The 20,351-nt window shown below is 45.1% G+C and overlaps 1 protein-coding gene across 1 annotated transcript in view; it reads right to left on the bottom strand.

Moving 5' to 3' along the window:
- The window catches only part of LOC139559581 (myomegalin-like), an 86,041-nt gene that overhangs the window by 46,287 nt on the left and 19,403 nt on the right, over positions 1–20,351 (bottom strand). The window contains exons 5-8 of the mRNA XM_071375696.1: positions 10,341–10,417; positions 6,945–7,068; positions 6,658–6,809; positions 6,358–6,514 (exon numbers count right to left, since the gene is read on the bottom strand). Coding sequence (XP_071231797.1) covers positions 6,358–6,514; positions 6,658–6,809; positions 6,945–7,068; positions 10,341–10,417 — 510 coding nt within the window. The remainder of the gene's footprint in view (positions 1–6,357; positions 6,515–6,657; positions 6,810–6,944; positions 7,069–10,340; positions 10,418–20,351) is intronic.

Below are 20,351 nucleotides of genomic sequence, written 5' to 3'. Positions count from 1 at the left end.
AGGTACAATTACAATAATACAATTTCAACAAATAAACCATTACAATCATTCAAAACAAGAGCTGTAAACAGGCCTAGTAGCACCAGGGAATCAAAATGAAAGGTTATTCCATAAATTGGGGGCACTAAAACTAAAGGAGGTGTCACGTTCGTGATGAGAGACAGACCAAGGATTAAAGTTCCAAATTTTTTAACTTCTTTGGGGTAGGGGGCAGTATTTTCACGTCCGGATGAAAAGCGTGCCCAGAGTAAACTGCCTGCTACTCAGGCCCAGATCCTAGGATATGCATATTATTAGTATATTTGGATAGAAAACACTCTGAAGTTTCTAAAACTGTTTGAAGGATGTCTGTGAGTATAACATAACTCATATGGCAGGCAGAAACCTGAGAAAAAATCCAACCAGGAAGTGGGAAATCTGAGGTTTGTAGGTTTTCAACTCTGCTTATCATAGATACAGTGGAAATGGGGTTATGTTTCCACTAGATGTCAACAGTCTATAGAACCTTGTTTGATGCTTCTACTGTGAAGTGGGGGCGAATGAGAGGAGATTGAGTAAGGTCTCTCCCAGAGTGCCACGAGCTGACCATGCGCTGACCATGCGTGTTCATGTGAGAGTTAGCTGCGTTCCATCGCATATCTGAAGACAAAGGATTTCTCCGGTTGGAACATTATTGAAGATTTATTTACATTTACATTTACATTTAAGTCATTTAGCAGACGCTCTTATCCAGAGCGACTTACAAATTGGTGCATTCACCTTATGATATCCAGTGGAACAACCACTTTACAATAGTGCATCTAACTCTTTTAAGGGGGGGGGGGGTTAGAAAGATTACTTTATCCTATCCTAGGTATTCCTTAAAGAGGTGGGGTTTCAGGTGTCTCCGGAAGGTGGTGATTGACTCCGCTGACCTGGCGTCGTGAGGGAGTTTGTTCCACCATTGGGGTGCCAGAGCAGCGAACAGTTTTGACTGGGCTGAGCGGGAACTGTACTTCCTCAGAGGTAGGGAGGCGAGCAGGCCAGAGGTGGATGAACGCAGTGCCCTTGTTTGGGTGTAGGGCCTGATCAGAGCCTGAAGGTACGGAGGTGCCGTTCCCCTCACAGCTCCGTAGGCAAGCACCATGGTCTTGTAACGGATGCGAGCTTCAACTGGAAGCCAGTGGAGAGAGCGGAGGAGCGGGGTGACGTGAGAGAACTTGGGAAAGTTGAACACCAGACGGGCTGCGGCGTTCTGGATGAGTTGTAGGGGTTTAATGGCACAGGCAGGGAGCCCAGCCAACAGCGAGTTGCAGTAATCCAGACGGGAGATGACAAGTGCCTGGATTAGGACCTGCGCCGCTTCCTGCGTGAGGCAGGGTCGTACTCTGCGAATGTTGTAGAGCATGAACCTACAGGAACGGGTCACCGCCTTGATGTTAGTTGAGAACGACAGGGTGTTGTCCAGGATCACGCCAAGGTTCTTAGCACTCTGGGAGGAGGACACAATGGAGTTGTCAACCGTGATGGCGAGATCATGGAACGGGCAGTCCTTCCCCGGGAGGAAGAGCAGCTCCGTCTTGCCGAGGTTCAGCTTGAGGTGGTGATCCGTCATCCACACTGATATGTCTGCCAGACATGCAGAGATGCGATTCACCACCTGGTTATCAGAGGGGGGAAAGGAGAAGATTAATTGTGTGTCGTCTGCATAGCAATGATAGGAGAGACCATGTGAGGATATGACAGAGCCAAGTGACTTGGTGTATAGCGAGAATAGGAGAGGGCCTAGAACAGAGCCCTGGGGGACACCAGTGGTGAGAGCACGTGGTGCGGAGACAGATTCTCGCCACGCCACCTGGTAGGAGCGACCTGTCAGGTAGGACGCAATCCAAGCGTGGGCCGCGCCGGAGATGCCCAGCTCGGAGAGGGTGGAGAGGAGGATCTGATGGTTCACAGTATCAAAGGCAGCCGATAGGTCTAGAAGGATGAGAGCAGAGGAGAGAGAGTTAGCTTTAGCAGTGCGGAGCGCCTCCGTGACACAGAGAAGAGCAGTCTCAGTTGAATGACTAGTCTTGAAACCTGACTGATTTGGATCAAGAAGGTCATTCTGAGAGAGATAGCAGGAGAGCTGGCCAAGGACGGCACGTTCAAGAGTTTTGGAGAGAAAAGAAAGAAGGGATACTGGTCTGTAGTTGTTGACATCGGAGGGATCGAGTGTAGGTTTTTTCAGAAGGGGTGCAACTCTCGCTCTCTTGAAGACGGAAGGGACGTAGCCAGCGGTCAAGGATGAGTTGATGAGCGAGGTGAGGTAAGGGAGAAGGTCTCCGGAAATGGTCTGGAGAAGAGAGGAGGGGATAGGGTCAAGCGGGCAGGTTGTTGGGCGGCCGGCCGTCACAAGACGCGAGATTTCATCTGGAGAGAGAGGGGAGAAAGAGGTCAAAGCACAGGGTAGGGCAGTGTGAGCAGAACCAGCGGTGTCGTTTGACTTAGCAAACGAGGATCGGATGTCGTCGACCTTCTTTTCAAAATGGTTGACGAAGTCATCAGCAGAGAGGGAGGAGGGGGGAGGAGGGGGAGGAGGATTCAGGAGGGAGGAGAAGGTGGCAAAGAGCTTCCTAGGGTTAGAGGCAGATGCTTGGAATTTAGAGTGGTAGAAATTGGCTTTAGCAGCAGAGACAGAAGAGGAGAATGTAGAGAGGAGGGAGTGAAAGGATGCCAGGTCCGCAGGGAGGCGAGTTTTCCTCCATTTCCGCTCGGCTGCCCGGAGCCCTGTTCTGTGAGCTCGCAATGAGTCGTCGAGCCACGGAGCAGGAGGGGAGGACCGAGCCGGCCTGGAGGATAGGGGACATAGAGAGTCAAAGGATGCAGAAAGGGAGGAGAGGAGGGTTGAGGAGGCAGAATCAGGAGATAGGTTGGAGAAGGTTTGAGCAGAGGGAAGAGATGATAGGATGGAAGAGGAGAGAGTAGCGGGGGAGAGAGAGCGAAGGTTGGGACGGCGCAATACCATCCGAGTAGGTGCAGTGTGGGAAGTGTTGGATGAGAGCGAGAGGGAAAAGGATACAAGGTAGTGGTCAGAGACTTGGAGGGGAGTTGCAATGAGATTAGTGGAAGAACAGCATCTAGTAAAGATGAGGTCAAGCGTATTGCCTGCCTTGTGAGTAGGGGGGGAAGGTGAGAGGGTGAGGTCAAAAGAGGAGAGGAGTGGAAAGAAGGAGGCAGAGAGGAATGAGTCAAAGGTAGACGTGGGGAGGTTAAAGTCACCCAGAACTGTGAGAGGTGAGCCATCCTCAGGAAAGGAACTTATCAGGGCGTCAAGCTCATTGATGAACTCTCCAAGGGAACCTGGAGGGCGATAAATGATAAGGATGTTAAGCTTGAAAGGGCTGGTAACTGTGACAGCATGGAATTCAAAGGAGGCGATAGACAGATGGGTCAGGGGAGAAAGAGAGAATGTCCACTTGGGAGAGATGAGGATCCCAGTGCCACCACCCCGCTGACCAGAAGCTCTCGGGGTGTGCGAGAACACGTGGGCAGACGAGGAGAGAGCAGTAGGAGTAGCAGTGTTATCAGTGGTAATCCATGTTTCCGTCAGTGCCAAGAAGTCGAGGGACTGGAGGGAAGCATAGGCTGAGATGAACTCTGCCTTGTTGGCCGCAGATCGGCAGTTCCAGAGGCTGCCTGAGACCTGGAACTCCACGTGGGTCGTGCGCGCTGGGACCACCAGGTTAGAGTAGCAGCGGCCACGCGGTGTGAAGCGTTTGTATGGTCTGTGCAGAGAGGAGAGAACAGGGATAGACAGACACATAGTTGACAGGCTACAGAAGAGGCTACGCTAATGCAAAGGAGATTGGAATGACAAGTGGACTACACGTCTCGAATGTTCAGAAAGTTAAGCTTACGTTGCAAAAAATCTTATTGACTAAAATGATATAGTACTGCTGGCTGGTGAAATAGGCTAGCTAGCAGTGGCTGCGTTGTTGACTTTGTTTGAAAGTGTAGCTGGCTAGGTAACCTCTAACTGGCTAGGTAACCTCGACAATTACTCTAGACTACACAATCATCTTGGATACAAAGACGGCTATGTAGCCAGCTAAGATCAAACAAATCAAACTGTTGTACTGTAATGAAATGAAATGTAATACTACCTGTAATACTACCTGTGGAGCAAAGCGGAATGCAACTACTCGCTCCAAACCAAACCGGGAGTGCGTATCGTAGAGGGAGAGGCAATAGAAGTGTTGTTTCTTGTATTATTGTCTTTTGTGTCTTTAGAGGACTGCTTCACCTTAATGTCCCCTTTCCCTTTTCTTCTGTCCTTATTTTGTCCCACTTTGTCCCTTCTTTGTCCCTTCTTCTCTTCTGCCAACTAGACACTCCTTGTTAGCTAGCTAGCTTCTTTCAGGAATGTCCCTAGCAACTGCCTAGCAACAGGTAAACAACTTAGCTAGCTAAGAAAACGGTATAATTTTATGAAAAATTGTTACTTTTTCAAAAGCCTTTCTTCTTTGTTTGCTGCTTGTTTGGTCTCCTATTCAGTTTGCAGTTTTCTTTTGATTTTTTTTTCGATGTACTTTACTCTAAAAAAACATTTAAATTTCAATATTTGTAGGAGCTCATCTTTTCAGCTGCTGCTGCTTAATTTGGAACTCCGGAACTCATTTATCATTTATGTTAAAAACATCCTAAAGATTGATTCTATACATCGTTTGACATGTTTCTACAGACTGTAACGGAACTTTTTGCACTTTTCATCCGTACTTTCCGCTGGACTTGCACGCGCGTCGTGAGTTTAGATTGTGTACTGAACGCGCGAACAACAAGGAGGAATTTGGACATAAATGATGTACATTATCGAACAAAACAAACATTTATTGTGGAACTGGGATTCCTGGGAGTGCATTCTGATGAAGATCATCAAAGGTAAGTGAATATTTATAATGCTATTTCTGACTTATGTTGACTCCAACATGGCGGATATCTCTTTGGGTTGATTTGTCGTCTTAGCGCCATACTCAGATTATTTCATGGTTTGCTTTTTCCGTAAAGTTTTTTTGAAATCTGACACAGCGGTTGCATTAAGGAGAAGTGGATCTAAAATTCAATGTGTAACACTTGTATTTTCATCAACATTTATGATGACTATTTCTGTAAATTGATGTGGCTCTCTGCAAAATCACCGGATGTTTTGGAACTACTGAACATAACGCGCCAATGTAAACTGAGATTTTTGGATATAAATATGAACTTTACCGAACAAAACATACATGTATTGTGTAACATGAAGTCCTATGAGTGTCATCTGATGAAGATCATCAAAGGTTAGTGATTCATTTTATCTATATTTCTGCTTTTTGTGACTCCTCTCTTTGGCTGGAAAAATGGCTGTGTTTTTCTGTGAATAGGCACTCACCTAACATAATCGTTTGGTTTGCTTTCGTCGTCAAGCCTATTTGAAATCGGACACTGTGGCAGGATTTACAACAAGTGTATCTTTAAAATGGTGTAAAATACGTGTATGTTTGAGGAATTTTAATTATGGGATTTCTGTTGTTTTGAATTTGGCGCCCTGCAGTTTCACTGGCTGTTGACGAGGTGAGACGCTACCGTCCCACAAACCCTAGAGAGGTTAATAAAGCGAAACTTCCAAACAAATCAATAAACAAACAACGAAACGTGACATCAGTGGCTCTACATGCACATACACAAAACAATATCCCACAAAGCAGGTGGAAGAAAGGGCTTCCTAAATATAATCCCCAATTAGAGGCAACGATTACCAGCTGCCTCTAATTGGGAACCATACAAACCAGCAACATAGAAAATAAATTACTAGAACCCCTCCTAGTCACGCTCTGACCTAAACACCATAGAGAACCGAGTGCTCTCTATGTTCAGGAGGTCAGTGTCAACCCGTCATTCTGCCCCACCTGTTTTGAGACCCACCAGTTTAGCTCAAAAAAATGAATAAAATAAAAATAATAATATATAATAATATAACAATCAACAACAAAAAAGGAAAAGCTCCGCTGTTGGGATAGCGTTATGTAGGCCCTAACAGTTTGTGGGCAACGTTTGACACCAGTATAGTGCAATTCATGTATTGCTTAGTGTTTTGTAGTGGCTTTGCTGGAATGCATATCAACAAATTGGTTGATTTTCCCCCACCAAGATTAACATGCTAAAAATCACCACTGGGTGAGGTATCCCAGAAACCCTGTGAATTAAGCTATGCACCTGTTATTATAGGTCTGTACACACTACAGGAACTCAATCAGTCAAATACATACCATACATAAAATAACCCAATCAATCATTGAACCATTGACCCCAATGCAGCCCCGACGCAGGCAATTTTCACATAATAGGGATCCTACGTACCTCCGCATCGCTCTCTTTCTGCAGCAGGGAGGAGGAGAGGTCCTCTACCTCTCCCTCCAGCTCTCCCACCCTCAGTGTCAGAACACTCTTCTGTCCACTCAGCTCAGTGATCATAGCCTCCTTACAGCGCAGAGCACTGGTCAGCTCCTCGATCACCCTACAGGAGGGGAAGGACAGAGGGGTCCGTGCCATAGACACGGTGGGCAAAGTTTGACTTCCTCAATTAGTGTGAAGGTGTGGATTGCAACTTTTAGGCCACTGGTTCAAATCTGTCTCGAATGACCATGTATGTGTGTTTACCTGTCTCTGTAGGTGTGTGATGCGGGGTAGTGAGACTGGGTCTGGAGATTCTCCTCCTCTTGACTGTCCTCCATATCCTCCAAGAGGGGCTGGGAGCTCGACCCAGTCAGGGAGGCCATCCTCTCAGCCTCACCTCGCGCTAGCTGGGCCTCCTGGAGGAAACACATGAAATGGTCTGGGTGTCCGTCTGTGTACTTGAAAGCTGATCTAATAACCGAACAACTCATTTCATCTCAACAAATAACGCAACCATTGTTCGAACAGTTTAATTATGTGCGTGTGTGTACCTCCTGCAGGAGTTGTATCTTGGTCTCCAGCAACTCCCGCATATGGTCGATCTCCTGCTGTCTCTCCTCACTTCGTCTCTGCAGCTCTGCCTCATTGTGACTGGACAGGCTCTCTGCTGTCGTCCTTTAAGAAGAGAAGAGAGGAAAAAATGAGGGGGCATTGTGATTGGTCAGGGTGTCTTCTGTTGTCTTATCACAGAAATGAAACGAGAGGCAACATCTATCAATAACTACCAACAGTCATCCACTGTGCACGTGCATACACACTGGTGTTGCTTGCTATTGTGCCATCGGTGCTGGGCAGACCAGTGGCGTCAGACCTGGGGCATTTTAGGTTTGTAGTGTGGTCAGGTCAGGACTAAGACAGGATATGAAGTCATATGAATTCTCCCTGCTATAGCTCATGTGATACCCTACACCTCGGAGTAACATCTTATTCAGTTAACTTCTAGTTCTGTGAGAGCGCAACAAAAACATCACGCAGACCAAGGCTGGAATTCGGTCGAACTTGACGCAGCTCTCATTATCAACTAGCTCTCGCGGTCTCGCGTCAGAATTAGATGTTCATCCATGTTTCTCGAACGTCAAATGTCAAAGTTCTTCCAAACGTTACATTTCAAAGTGTTTGAAGGCTAAGTTTAGACATAAACTCTGAATTTTTAAGGTTAGCGTTAAGTTTAGACATAAACTCTGAAATCTTAAGTGCAGGCATTAAATAGTTAAGGTAAGGGTTAAGGTTTGAGATAGGCTTAAAACAAAAATCTCAAAATTCAACTTCTTATCACTGGATTTGAACATGCAACCTTTAGCACCAGAGGCAGTTGCCTACACCAATCTGCAATGTCCTAGCAAAACCCAAACCTACTTGAAGGTAACAGTGCTCACTGTTGCCCCTAGTGGCCAGTTTCCATCTCATCTTCCGACGTCCTCAGACATGGATGGATGTCGAATACTGACTTGTATCACGGGTGACCTGACTGATCATTATGCAGAGTCTTTGTTTACACATTACTGCCCCCCCCCCCCCACACACACACACACATTTGGGCCATACTTGCGAACATAAGCAACCGTTTAGTTAAATGGGTTCTTCCAGCTCAAAATGCGTATCAGACAATTCAAATGGTGGATTTACTTGCATGTGACAGAACGTTAAATTGTAGCTTGGCCCATCAGAGAACATGGCACACTTTAGCCTTATGCTAACTTCAACAGGTGGCACTGATTATATCCTGGCACAAGTGCATCAGCCAATTAAAATGATGAAGTAATTGGACATGTTCCAACACTTGTTCATGGACATACTGTATCTAAGTCCAACAGCACATTCTTTGACTGACTGATCAAACTGCTCTGTGTATATAGTGCCTAGTCCTAATTGTCGCAGATTGTGGCAAGGGTTTAAATCTCACATGAGATTCCCCCTAATTGAAATGTTGATTTACATGCATTGTGTAATAGAGTGTTGAAAAAGGATGCCAACAGCTTGAAAACAAAGATTATTAATGAATTTAACGAGCTACCTCTTTCTTCAGCCTTGCACACAAACACTGCTGTTGCCTAATAATCATATTGCATAGGCTATATTACATGGACGTCACCAGCTACAATTTAGCGTTCTGTCACATGCAAGTAAATCATTGCTTTTCATTGGCTGATATGCATTTTGAGCTGGAGAACCTATTTAACTTTAAATGTGTGTGTGTGTGTGTGTGCATGTCTTTAAGTATCTGTTTCACTGAGTCACTCAACGACGCCATCCCAGAATTCCTGCCGTGGATCCCAAAATGGCACACACCATCCCGTCTGCTCTGTACGTATATTCTACTCCGCCTGTCCTCTCGTCCTCGGCACTCCTCTGTTTTTAACTCGGACCATCTGACTATAGCAGACGGCAGCTCAGATAACTAGGATTATTTTGAACCAGACTGTGTAATGCTCCTGTCTGTCTGCATCGTGTGGCTGTTACTGCTGGGCAGTCTAACTGGTGGCAACTAGGAGAAGATTAGTCCTTTAACTAAACTAGATATTTATATTATGACAATGAACTAAACACACACTCCCCCACACGCATGAATATATTCACAGCACACACACACACACACACACAAACATAAGCGCTTTTACATTGCCAAAAGGCCCTTGCACAAAGGCCCTTGCATACACTACGCTTGACATACAGTCCAGACCGTCACTGGATTACCCAGACTGAAACTGAACTCAAAAACAACAAACTCAGAACAAGTGTTCTGTCCAGCTCTTGATGACTCCATGTGGGGTAATAATGACTCCGCTATTCTGATCTCCACATTAATACAGTAATATAAGGATGCCACGTGAGCAGAAAGACAGGGGGAACACAATGTACCCATCACACCAGCTGTGGAGCTGGCAGCTAGTATGCTAAAGGGTCCCCTCCGTCAGCAACATATTTAATGCTGAGACCCCCCCCCATCTCCAACACATGCCCCCTCTGATCTCAGGCTATGGACTCTAGGCTGGAGGCACGAGCCAGCAAAGTGGACCTTTAATCTCATAGCAATCTGATGAATACACAGAATATGTCCATCAAATTAATTCCGCTCCAGGGGGGGATATTAAATTCAAAGCCTAGCGACTACAGCAGGGGGGAGAGGGGTTAGGGTTGACGTGCCAGGTATTGCCTTTCATATCCCGTCTGCACGCCAAGATATCAGCATTGCCCTTTTGGAGCTGGCGAATGTGCGATCCCATTGGGTCGGATACCAGGAGTGCATGTGTGTGCGGGAGTGTGTGTACAGTATGTGCAATGTGCGTATGAACATGTGTGTGTGTGTGTACGCTCCTGTGTGTGTATGTCCTGTCCTCTCTCACCCCACCAGCTGTGGAAACATGATCTGTGGTGTTATCTCTAAAAGATTGTACCCTGTGAGGACTCCCTACTGATCACTGGTCTATGCCTACAGTTTTAGGCTGCTATAGGCTTGTTAGCCAGCTATAACACCATCTTAGTGAGAAACAGCCTTGTTAAGGCCCATCAAACAAAGACAAACACTCACCAGGGTGTTTAACCCTTCCATAATCCCTTGGGCAAATTGTCGGTCTTTGGAAAACATTAAGATAATTGCATTTGATTGGTTTTGTACTATGTTAGAGAGGCTGGTCTCGAAGGGCATTTCAGGAAGGATAAAAGGACAGTATTATCTGGGTGGATACAGTATGTAGCATTGGTCATGTCATTGTTAGGCCATTAAGGCCTTTCACAGTGCATGGTTTCAATCTGTTGGTTGGCTGTCAGTCTACCTCACATTTGAATTTGAAGCCAGTGTAAGAAGTGTCAGATATTCAGATGAGATGACGAAAGTCTGTCAATACATTCATTCAACAGTCAGTCCGGATGTGTCGTGCTGTACTTACAGAGCCTTGTCAAGAAGGTCTTGTTTCTCCTGTAACTCCTGCTTCAAGCTCTCCACTTCTACCTTCAACTCGATGTTCTGAAATAGAGGTGGGATGGAACATGGAATGATTACTTATTGTACAAAAGATTGGAATGATGTATGATAGCACACATGACGTTGTGTTATCCTCCTAACCCACATCAAAACGATCCATCTCAAAAGACGAGGAATATCAAAGAGCCATTTTACAACAAGTCAATGAAGTCATAGGAACTCAAAGAAGTTCAGACAGCACTAGTACTGTAAAACACAGGAGGAGCATTGCAGTCTCACACCTGCTATACATGGTGACTGATACAAAACCATAATCACAATATAGTGGCTATATCCAGGAAAGCCAAAGTTCCAAAAGCTGGGCCTAAAATAGTGAATAAGAGATCATACCATTTTTTTTGCTGTGACTCTTATGTGGATGATGCTAAAAATTATTTGTTGGTCTGATGTGATTAATAAGGAGCATCCAGACGCTGCATTTGATGAATTTATCAAAACATGCATGTGATAAGAAACTGACTGGAATTGAAAAACTGTATGGTTGAAAGAGATGGGGCAAAAAGAGTGGCTAATAAGTCTGGCTGTACATCTGACTGGCTTACTTACTGCAAATTTAGAAATTATGTGACTAAACCCAACAAAAAGAAGAAGAAACTGTGTTATGAAGCCAAGATCAATGATATAAAGAATGATGGAAAACAACTTTGGAGTACTTTAAACGAAATTATGGGCAGAAACACAAATTCATCTGGAGTGCTGCATCAGATGACCTGGCCTCCACAATCCCCCGACCTCAACCAAATTGAGATGGTTTGGGATGAGTCGGACCGTAGAGTGAAGGAAAAACAGTCAACAAGTGCTCAGCATATGTGGGAACTCCTTCAAGACTGTTGGAAAAGCCTTCCAGTTGACTACCTCATGAAGCTGTCATCAAGGCAAAGGGTTGCTATTTGAAGAATCTCAAATGTAAATATATTTTGATTTGTTTAACACTTTTTTGGTTATTGCATGATTCCATATGTATTATTTCATAGTTTTGATGTCTTAACTATTATTCTACAATGTAGAAAATAGTAAAAAAATAAAGAAAAACCCTTGAATGAGTAGGTGTTCTAAAACTTTTGACCGGTAGTGTATGTGTTATGGCTTTTCAACATCTGCCATATTGTGGTTTCAGAACTACAGTATCTATCTAATAGAACTCAGAGGCTTTTCTTTAATAGAAGCTTCTCTAATGTCAAACATGTAAAGTTTGGTGTACCGCAGGGCAGCTCTCTAGGCCCTCTACTCTTTTCTATTTTTACCAATGACCTGCCACTGGCATTAAACAAAGCATGTGTATCCATGTATGCTGATGAGTCAACCATATACCTATCAGCAACCACAGCTAATGAAGTCACTGAAACCCTTAACAAATAGTTGCAGTCTGTTTTGGAATGGGTGTCCTGTAATAAACTGGAACATCTCTAAAACTAAGAGCATTGTATTTGGTACAAATAATTTCCTAAGTTCTAGACCTCCAGTTGAATCTGGTAATGAATGGTGTGGCTGTTGAACAAGTTGAGGAGACTTGGTATTACTTGGTATTAGCTTAGATTGTATCTTATATAACGCAAGTGAACAGCAAACTTGGTTTCAAAAAACAAATAAAGCAACACCTCACGGCACAACGCCTCTCCCCCATGTGCCCTTCTTGTTGTATGTATATACTGACATATGTGTTACTGATAGATGCACACACACGCTACATGTTAATGTTTTTACACTGTAGTGTAGATGGACTGCGTTATGGACTGTAGCTGGACTGCTGTATGCCTGTAGATGGACTTTGGTATGGACTGTAGCTGGAATGTAGCTGGACTGTAGATGAACTGTGGTATGGACTGTAGATGGATTGTGGTATGGACTGTAGATGGACTGCCATGTGGACTGTAGATGGACTGCCATGTGGACTGTAGATGGACAGCTGTATGGACTGTAGATGGACAGCTGTATGGACTGTAGATGAACTGTGGTATGGACTGTAGATGGACTATGGTATGGACTGTAGATGGACTGCTGTATGGACTGTAGATGGATTGTGGTATGGACTGTAGATGGACTATGGTATGGACTGTAGATGGACTATGGTATGGACTGTAGATGGACTATGGTATGGACTGTAGATGGACTGCCGTGTGGACTGTAGATGGACTGCCATGTGGACTGTAGATGGACAGCTGTATGGACTGTAGATGGACAGCTGTATGGACTGTAGATGAACTGTGGTATGGACTGTAGATGGACTATGGTATGGACTGTAGATGGACTGCTGTATGGACTGTAGATGGATTGTGGTATGGACTGTAGATGGACTGCTGGATGGACTGTAGATTGATTGTGGTATGGACTGTAGATGGACTGTGGTATGAACTGTAGCTGGACTGTAGATGGACTGCGGTATGGACTGTACATGGACTGTAGATGGACTGTGGTATGGGCTGTAGATGGACTGTGGTATGGACTGTAGATGGACTGCCGTGTGGACTGTAGATGGACTGTAGATGGACTGCTGTATGGACTGTAGATGGACTGCCGTGTGGACTGTAGATGGACTGCCGTGTGGACTGTAGATGGACTGTAGATGGATTGTGGTATGGACTGTAGATGGACTGCTGTATGGACTGTAGATGGACTGTGGTATGGACTATAGATGCATTGTGGTATGGACTGTAGATGGACTGCCGTGTGGACTGTAGATGGATTGTGGTATGGACTGTAGATGGACTATGGTATGGACTGTAGATGGATTGTGGTATGGACTGTAGATGGACTGCCGTGTGGACTGTAGAAGGACTGTAGATGGCCTGCCCTGTGGACTGTAGATGGACTGTGGTATGGACTGTAGATGGACTGTGGTATGGGCTGTAGATGGACTGCGGTATGGACTGTAGATGGACTTGCGGTATGGACTGAAGCTAGACTGTAGATGGAATGCAGTATGGACTGTAGATAGACTGTGGTATGAACTGTAGATGGACTGTACATGGACTGTGGTATGGACTGTGGTATGGACTGTGTTGACTGTAGCTGGACTGTGGTATGAACTGTAGATGGACTGTACATGGACTGTGGTATGGACTGTGTGGATTGTAGCTGGACTGTGGTATGGGACTGTGTTGACTGTAGCTGGACTGTGTGGATTGTAGCTGGACTGTGGTATGGACTGTAGCCGACTCTGTGCTGATGCCTCAGTGCAGGTGTTGCCCTTGCTCTATTTTCTCCCACCTGTCTGTGACAAACCTCAGCAGGGATTCTCCAGATGAGAGATGAGAGGTGTTTGAGAGCTACAGTGTTGCCGTGCAAAGAACCTGTACCGCTGTGCAAAGACCCCTGACAAGCAGAGGACACAATATACCCTCCTTGAAACTCCTACCTTCCAAATGCACCTACTATTTTGTCTTGTACGTTATCCAGTGTCCCCTATTCCCCTCAAACAGCTAGCCAGCAACAGCAACCCTACATTCACCACCTGCCCCCTCTCCTTCTCACCCCTAACCCTCAAATAACTTAAACATCTACACCTGACCCCCCCCCCCCCCATCCCTCCTATCCTGCATGGATTTCCCATAATCTCCCCCCTCCCTCTCCCTCCCTCTCTCTGCTGTATTAATCAGAGTGGTGTGGTGGTGTAATGTAACATCAGTGGGAACATGGCATTCCGATGTCACAAAGGTTATATTTAGACCAGGGGGAATGCAGAGCAGCTCTGGGGCTTATACCAGGAGTCAGGGGTTAAGATACACATTTTGTTTACCTGCTCTAACATACACAGCAAGCCAGGACAGGACAGGGCCCTGAGGCTAGTGATTTGGGATTTGAGAAATGGCTTGGGAATGTGATTGTCCAATTTTGACCCTGGACAAAAAGTGGACAGTCTCTCTCCCGCTCTTTCTCTTAATCTCTTTCTCTCTCCAACACCATCATCACCATGATAGGCCTGAACCCCGGCGACGATGAGACAGCCTACAGGGAGGTCAGTGACCTGGCAGTGTGGTGCCGGGACAACAACCTCTTCCTCAACTTCAGTAAGACCAAGGAGCTGATCGTGGACTAAAGGGAACATGGGGGGGGGGGGGGGGGGGGGGGGGCGAACACGCCCCCATCCATTTCAACGGGGCTGCCGTGGAGCAGGTCGAGAGTCCCTCGGTCTAAACCACTAAGGACTTAAAAGGGTCCACTCACACGCGCACAGTCGTGAAGAAGGCGCGACAGCGCCTCTTCCCCCTCAGGAAGTTGAAAAGGTTTGGTATGGGCCCTCAAATCCTCAACAAGTTATACAGCTGGACCATTGAGAGCATCTTGACTGGCTGCATCACTGCTTGGAATGGCAACAGCACCGCCCTCGATCGCATGGCGCTACAGAGGGTGGTGCAGATAGCCCAGTACTATATCAGGCGGTGTGATAGAAAGGCCCGGAAAATAGTTAAAGCTTCCAGCCACCCGAGGCATAGACTGTTCTGTATGCATCCACACGGCAAGAGGCACACTCACAGGACTCTACACACTCACACACACTGACACTCTAACACACACATAACATGCACACAAATGTATGCTGACTCTACACTAGGGTTGCACATTTTGGGGAATATTCAGAGGTGGAAACTTTCCGTGGGAATTAACGGGAATATATGGGAATTAACGGGAATATATGGATTTAACGGAAATATATGCATATTAATATTAACACCATTTAAATGTAGATGTTTTTTGTATTGGATATATTTACCATATCATATGGAGACAGAAACATAAACCTTTTAACCTTATCATAAGTAGACATAATTGCAAATGATTAAATCCTTCCAATAGAAATAGAAAAAACTATTTAGTTACAAACTGAACTTTAATTAAATGAGTTGACTCTTCACATGGGATGATTTCACTGAACAACAAAAGACAGGGAATATTGAATGATCCATCGCATCTCCCAAAAACATTTTCAACATACATCTGTAAAATGATGGTCTAGAAACTAAAGCTTTGGTTGTCTTCCTCTCAGGCTTCCATGTCTTCTCCCTGGACCTCCTCAATATCCACCTCTTGAACATCAAACTCTGAGGCCACATCTTCACTGTCACTTTCCAACCTTGTTGAGGATGGCTCGTTGTCAGGCTCAAGAAGCCTCAAATTTGCCCGGATGGCCACCAATTTTTCAACCCTTGTTGAAAAATTGGTCAGCCTGTTGCGTGGTGTGTGTGTTCCCAAACAAGGACCAGTTGCGCTCTGAGGCGGCTGATGTTGGTGGGATTTGGAGAATGATGGAGGCAACAGGGGAAAGAGCCTCAGATACACAAAGTCCCTTCCACCAGGTGGCTGATGAGATATGTTGGCACGACTGTCATATTGCATCTCCATCCAAAAGCCCTTGCTTGGAAGTGTACTTCGCCAGACTGCCAAGAACCTTGCCCTCATCCAGGCCAAGGTGGCGAGACACGGTAGTGATGACACCATAGGCCTGGTTGATCTCTGCACCATACAGGATGCTCTTGCCAGCATACCTGGGGTCCAACATGTACGCTGCGGCGTGTATGGACTTCAGGCAGAAGTCTTCACGCTTTTTGATGTACAGTATTTCAGAACTACAGTTTACTCTGCTTGGAGCAACAGCGAAGTGGGCAGGGCAGTACGGATTTCTTCTCTTACATCTGCAAGCAGAGTCTGAACATCAGACAGGATGGAATTGTCACCCTCAATCCATGCAATGGCTACTGCTATAGGTTTCAGGAATTTCAGGCTGCTTACCACTCTCTCCCAAAATACATCATCCAGGAGGATCCTCTTGATGGGGCTGTCCATATTGGCAGACCGTGATATGGCCATTTCTTGGAGACACTCCTTCCCCTCCAGGAGACTGTCAAACATGATGACAACACCACCCCAATGGGTGTTGCTGGGCAGCTTCAATGTCGTGCTCTCATTCTTCTCACTTTGCTTGGTGAGGTAGATTGCTGCTATAACTTGATGACCCTTCACATTCCTAACCATTTCCTTGGCTCTCTTGTAGAGTGTACCCATTGTTTTCAGTGCCATAATGAGGAGCAGATTCAATGCATGAGCAGCACAGCCAATGGGTGTGATGTGACGGTAGGACTCCTCCACTTTAGACCAAGCAGCCTGTGGTCCAAGGTCATTGATGACTGCCTTCAGCTCATCTGCAATGTAGAGACCGGTGTGTCTGTTGTCCCTTGTGACTGTGCTCTTGTAGATTACTGGTTGAGGGGTGGAGATGATGTAGTTCATTATTCCTTGCCCACGAACATTCGACCACCCATCAGAGATGATTGCAATACAGTCTGCTTTCTCTATGATTTTCTTGACCTTCACTTGAACTCTGTTGAACTGTGCATTCAGCAAATTAGTAGATAAAGCATGTCTGGTTGAAGGGGTGTATATTGGGCGAAGAACATTCAGAAATCTCTTCCAATACAATAAAAAAACACCAAATACAATTCCATGTACAAATAAATAGTTAAGCAGTTAGATTAAACAACTCCTTTGTAAGATAAATGCTTTAAAATGAAACATGTATGGAAACAGGTGAATTAACACTCCTCAATTAGCAGGCTCAAGCAAGACAAAACCCACATGGTAGCAAAAACTAACTAGCAGAAATTGTTAACAAGTTAGAAATGATTTAAACACACTTTGCTGTAGGCTACTATTTACTAGTTAACAAAAAGTCATGTATGTCATATCAAATATATTCACCCACCGAGTATTGTAATCAAAACCAGAAAGCATGTAGTCCTTGGCTCAGACAGTGTAGTAGTGTGGGCTCAATAGCATCTCGTTAGTGTGCAAGATCTTGAGAATCAGTTGTACATGTGATGGAGGAATGCACGATGCATGCAGAGGGTTGCAATTCCATTGAATTGGGGATAGTTTAACCAAAATATGCCACAAGACCTAGAATTTCCTTATGTGTATGCCACAAAAAAAGGTTCACTGTTAAAAGCAAACTTTTTTGATGAATTTAAGCAAAATTTCCATAAATTCTAGGGCTTTACTTCCCATGGAACATTTCCGGAAAGTTTTCGACCCTTTGCAACCCTACTCTACACACACATACACGCACACACACTCCCATACAGTCAACATTTACGATGCTGCTACTCTGTTTATCACATATCCTGATGCCTAGTCACCTTACCGCTATGCATATCTGCCTCTATCACTCCAGTATCCCTGCACATTGTAAATATGGTATTGGAACTGACCAGCTTCTTACTTTCTCGTTTTCTACTTATTTTTTATATTTTTTATTCTGCTGTGTTTTTACTTCACCGTAAGTTATTTTTTGTGCTACATTGATATTGATTACTGCATTGTTGGTTTTGGAGCTTGCAAGAAAGACATTTCACTGTACTTGTGCACGTGACATTAAAACTTGAAATGTTATTTTATAAAGCATTACTTTTCACATCATGCGTCACTGCATGACAGGCAGTAACTGGGATGTTTTCCTGTTATCCACACAGCTCTAAATATAGCAGTCTATGGTGCACCTGCTATTGCTGCCCCCCCGCCCCCTTGGCCCACAGCAACAGTTCCCCTTATAACTAGACATGCACCGGAATGGGAAGAGGCGGCCGTGATTGGCCTAGACCTGGGATTAAGAGTAGTAATAGGCCTATTCGCTTACATACACACACAGTGCACCCACATACAGTATACGCCACAGATAGATCCCTATACTGACATACACACACAGTGCACCCACATACAGTATACGCCACAGATAGATCCCTATACTGACATGCACACACAGTGCACCCACATACAGTATACGCCACAGATAGATCCCTATACTGACATGCACACACAGTGCACCCACATACAGTATACGCCACAGATAGATCCCTATACTGACATACACACACAGTGCACCCACATACAGTATACGCCACAGATAGATCCCTATACTGACATGTGCACCCACATACAGTATACGCCACAGATATATCCCTATACTGACATACACACACATACAGTATACGCCACAGATAGATCCCTATACTGACATACACACACAGTGCACCCACATACAGTATACGCCACAGATAGATCCCTATACTGACATACACACACAGTGCACCCACATACAGTATACGCCACAGATAGATCCCTATACTGAAATGCACACACAGTGCACCCACATACAGTATACGCCACAGATAGATCCCTATACTGACATGCATACACAGTGCACCCACATACAGTGTACGCCACAGATAGATCCCTATACTGACATACACACACAGTGCACCCACATACAGTATACGCCACAGATAGATCCCTATACTGACATACACACACAGTGCACCCACATACAGTATACGCCACAGATAGATCCCTATACTGACATACACACACAGTGCACCCACATACAGTATACGCCACAGATAGATCCCTATACTGAAATGCATGCACACAGATTGGAATGAAAAAGCACAGTTGAAACCCATTGCAGAAGAACAAATGTGTTGATCACATTATTGCACTCAAGCTTGGACTTTACATAGAATCCCTCTCATTCCTACTGTTGGTCTGAGCAGTGAGTGTAAACCAAGACAACAGAAACAGTGCCAGGGAAGTAAGTGGGTCGTGCAGATCTCCAAAGAAACAATCCAACGCCAATCTTTATCTGAGACAATCAAATCTCATTGGTCACACACACATGCTTAGCAGATCTTAGTGCGAGTGTAGCGAAATGCGCGTGCTTCTAGTTCCCGACAGTGCAGCAATATCTAACATGTAATCTAACAATTCCGCAACAGCTACCTTAATACACACAAATCTAAGTAATGGAATGGGGTAAGAATATATACATATAAATATATGGATGAGCAGTGACAGAGCGGCATAGGCAAGATGCAATAGATGGTATAAGATGCAGTGTATACATGAGATGAGTGATGCAAGAAAACATGAAGACAATGAAGTGATCGCATCATCATATTGTCTTGCATGGTCTTGAAGTGAGACTCCCCTTATGTGTCCATTTGATGACGTGTTATTGAGTCTCCAATAAAAAGGTTATTAAACCGATTAAGCTTTAACCGTACAGTTTGAGATATTGAGCGCCATAGGGCTTACTACCCTACTATAACATGCTAAAACATGAAAGTGGACAGTTTGGTCGAACCTCGCTCCACTCAGTTAGCTGTGGCATGCAGAGATAAAGGACGATAAGTCAAGAGCACATTCAGGTCTTGTTTGTTTGGATCAGGTCAGCCATCTTGGAAAAATACAAACACACACGCACACACACGAACGCAAGCACGAAAGCACACACACACACGCATGCACATGCAGCACATAGCCACGCGCACTAATCTATCTACTTAGCTGGAGTGGTGGTCTATAGGGATTCTGGAGGATTGACCAATTTCCATATGCACACAGACAACAGCTGGTTTACAGAGTCACACAGTATATGATCTCACACACCCTCCCATCTACCCCTTTTGAACATGCATCTTTGGGGGTCAGGCAGCAAGCTAACACCCTGTGACCCCAGACTGCTGCCCTTTCCCTGGGATTAGGAGCTGTCTGTGTACCATTGTCTGAGGGTAAGGCCATAGGAACTACGATAGCTATACAGATACTCACTGCATGGCTCCCTGTGGTAGGACAATGACATCACAGGGGAAGGAAGTGCTAGATTCTCCACAGAGGGACACACACGGTAGCCCGGTCCCAAATCTGTTTGTGTTGTCTTTCCAACTCCTATGGTCATTGTCACGCTAAACAATACTCATCATGAGGAAAAGGCCATATATATTTATTTAAATGTTTAAGTGCCTCAATGGAATGAAAGCCTGCAGGTGTTGAGACATTCCAGACCCCACGTTCCTTACAGAGGTGCTAAAGCATCGTTCAGTGTATCAGCTCACCTCTTCTCTCCTCCAGCTTAAAGTTTGGCTCAATT

This window comes from Salvelinus alpinus, chromosome 30, assembly GCF_045679555.1.
Source record: "Salvelinus alpinus chromosome 30, SLU_Salpinus.1, whole genome shotgun sequence".
NCBI lineage: Eukaryota > Metazoa > Chordata > Actinopteri > Salmoniformes > Salmonidae > Salvelinus > Salvelinus alpinus.
This window is presented reverse-complemented; position numbering and strand designations above follow the sequence as displayed.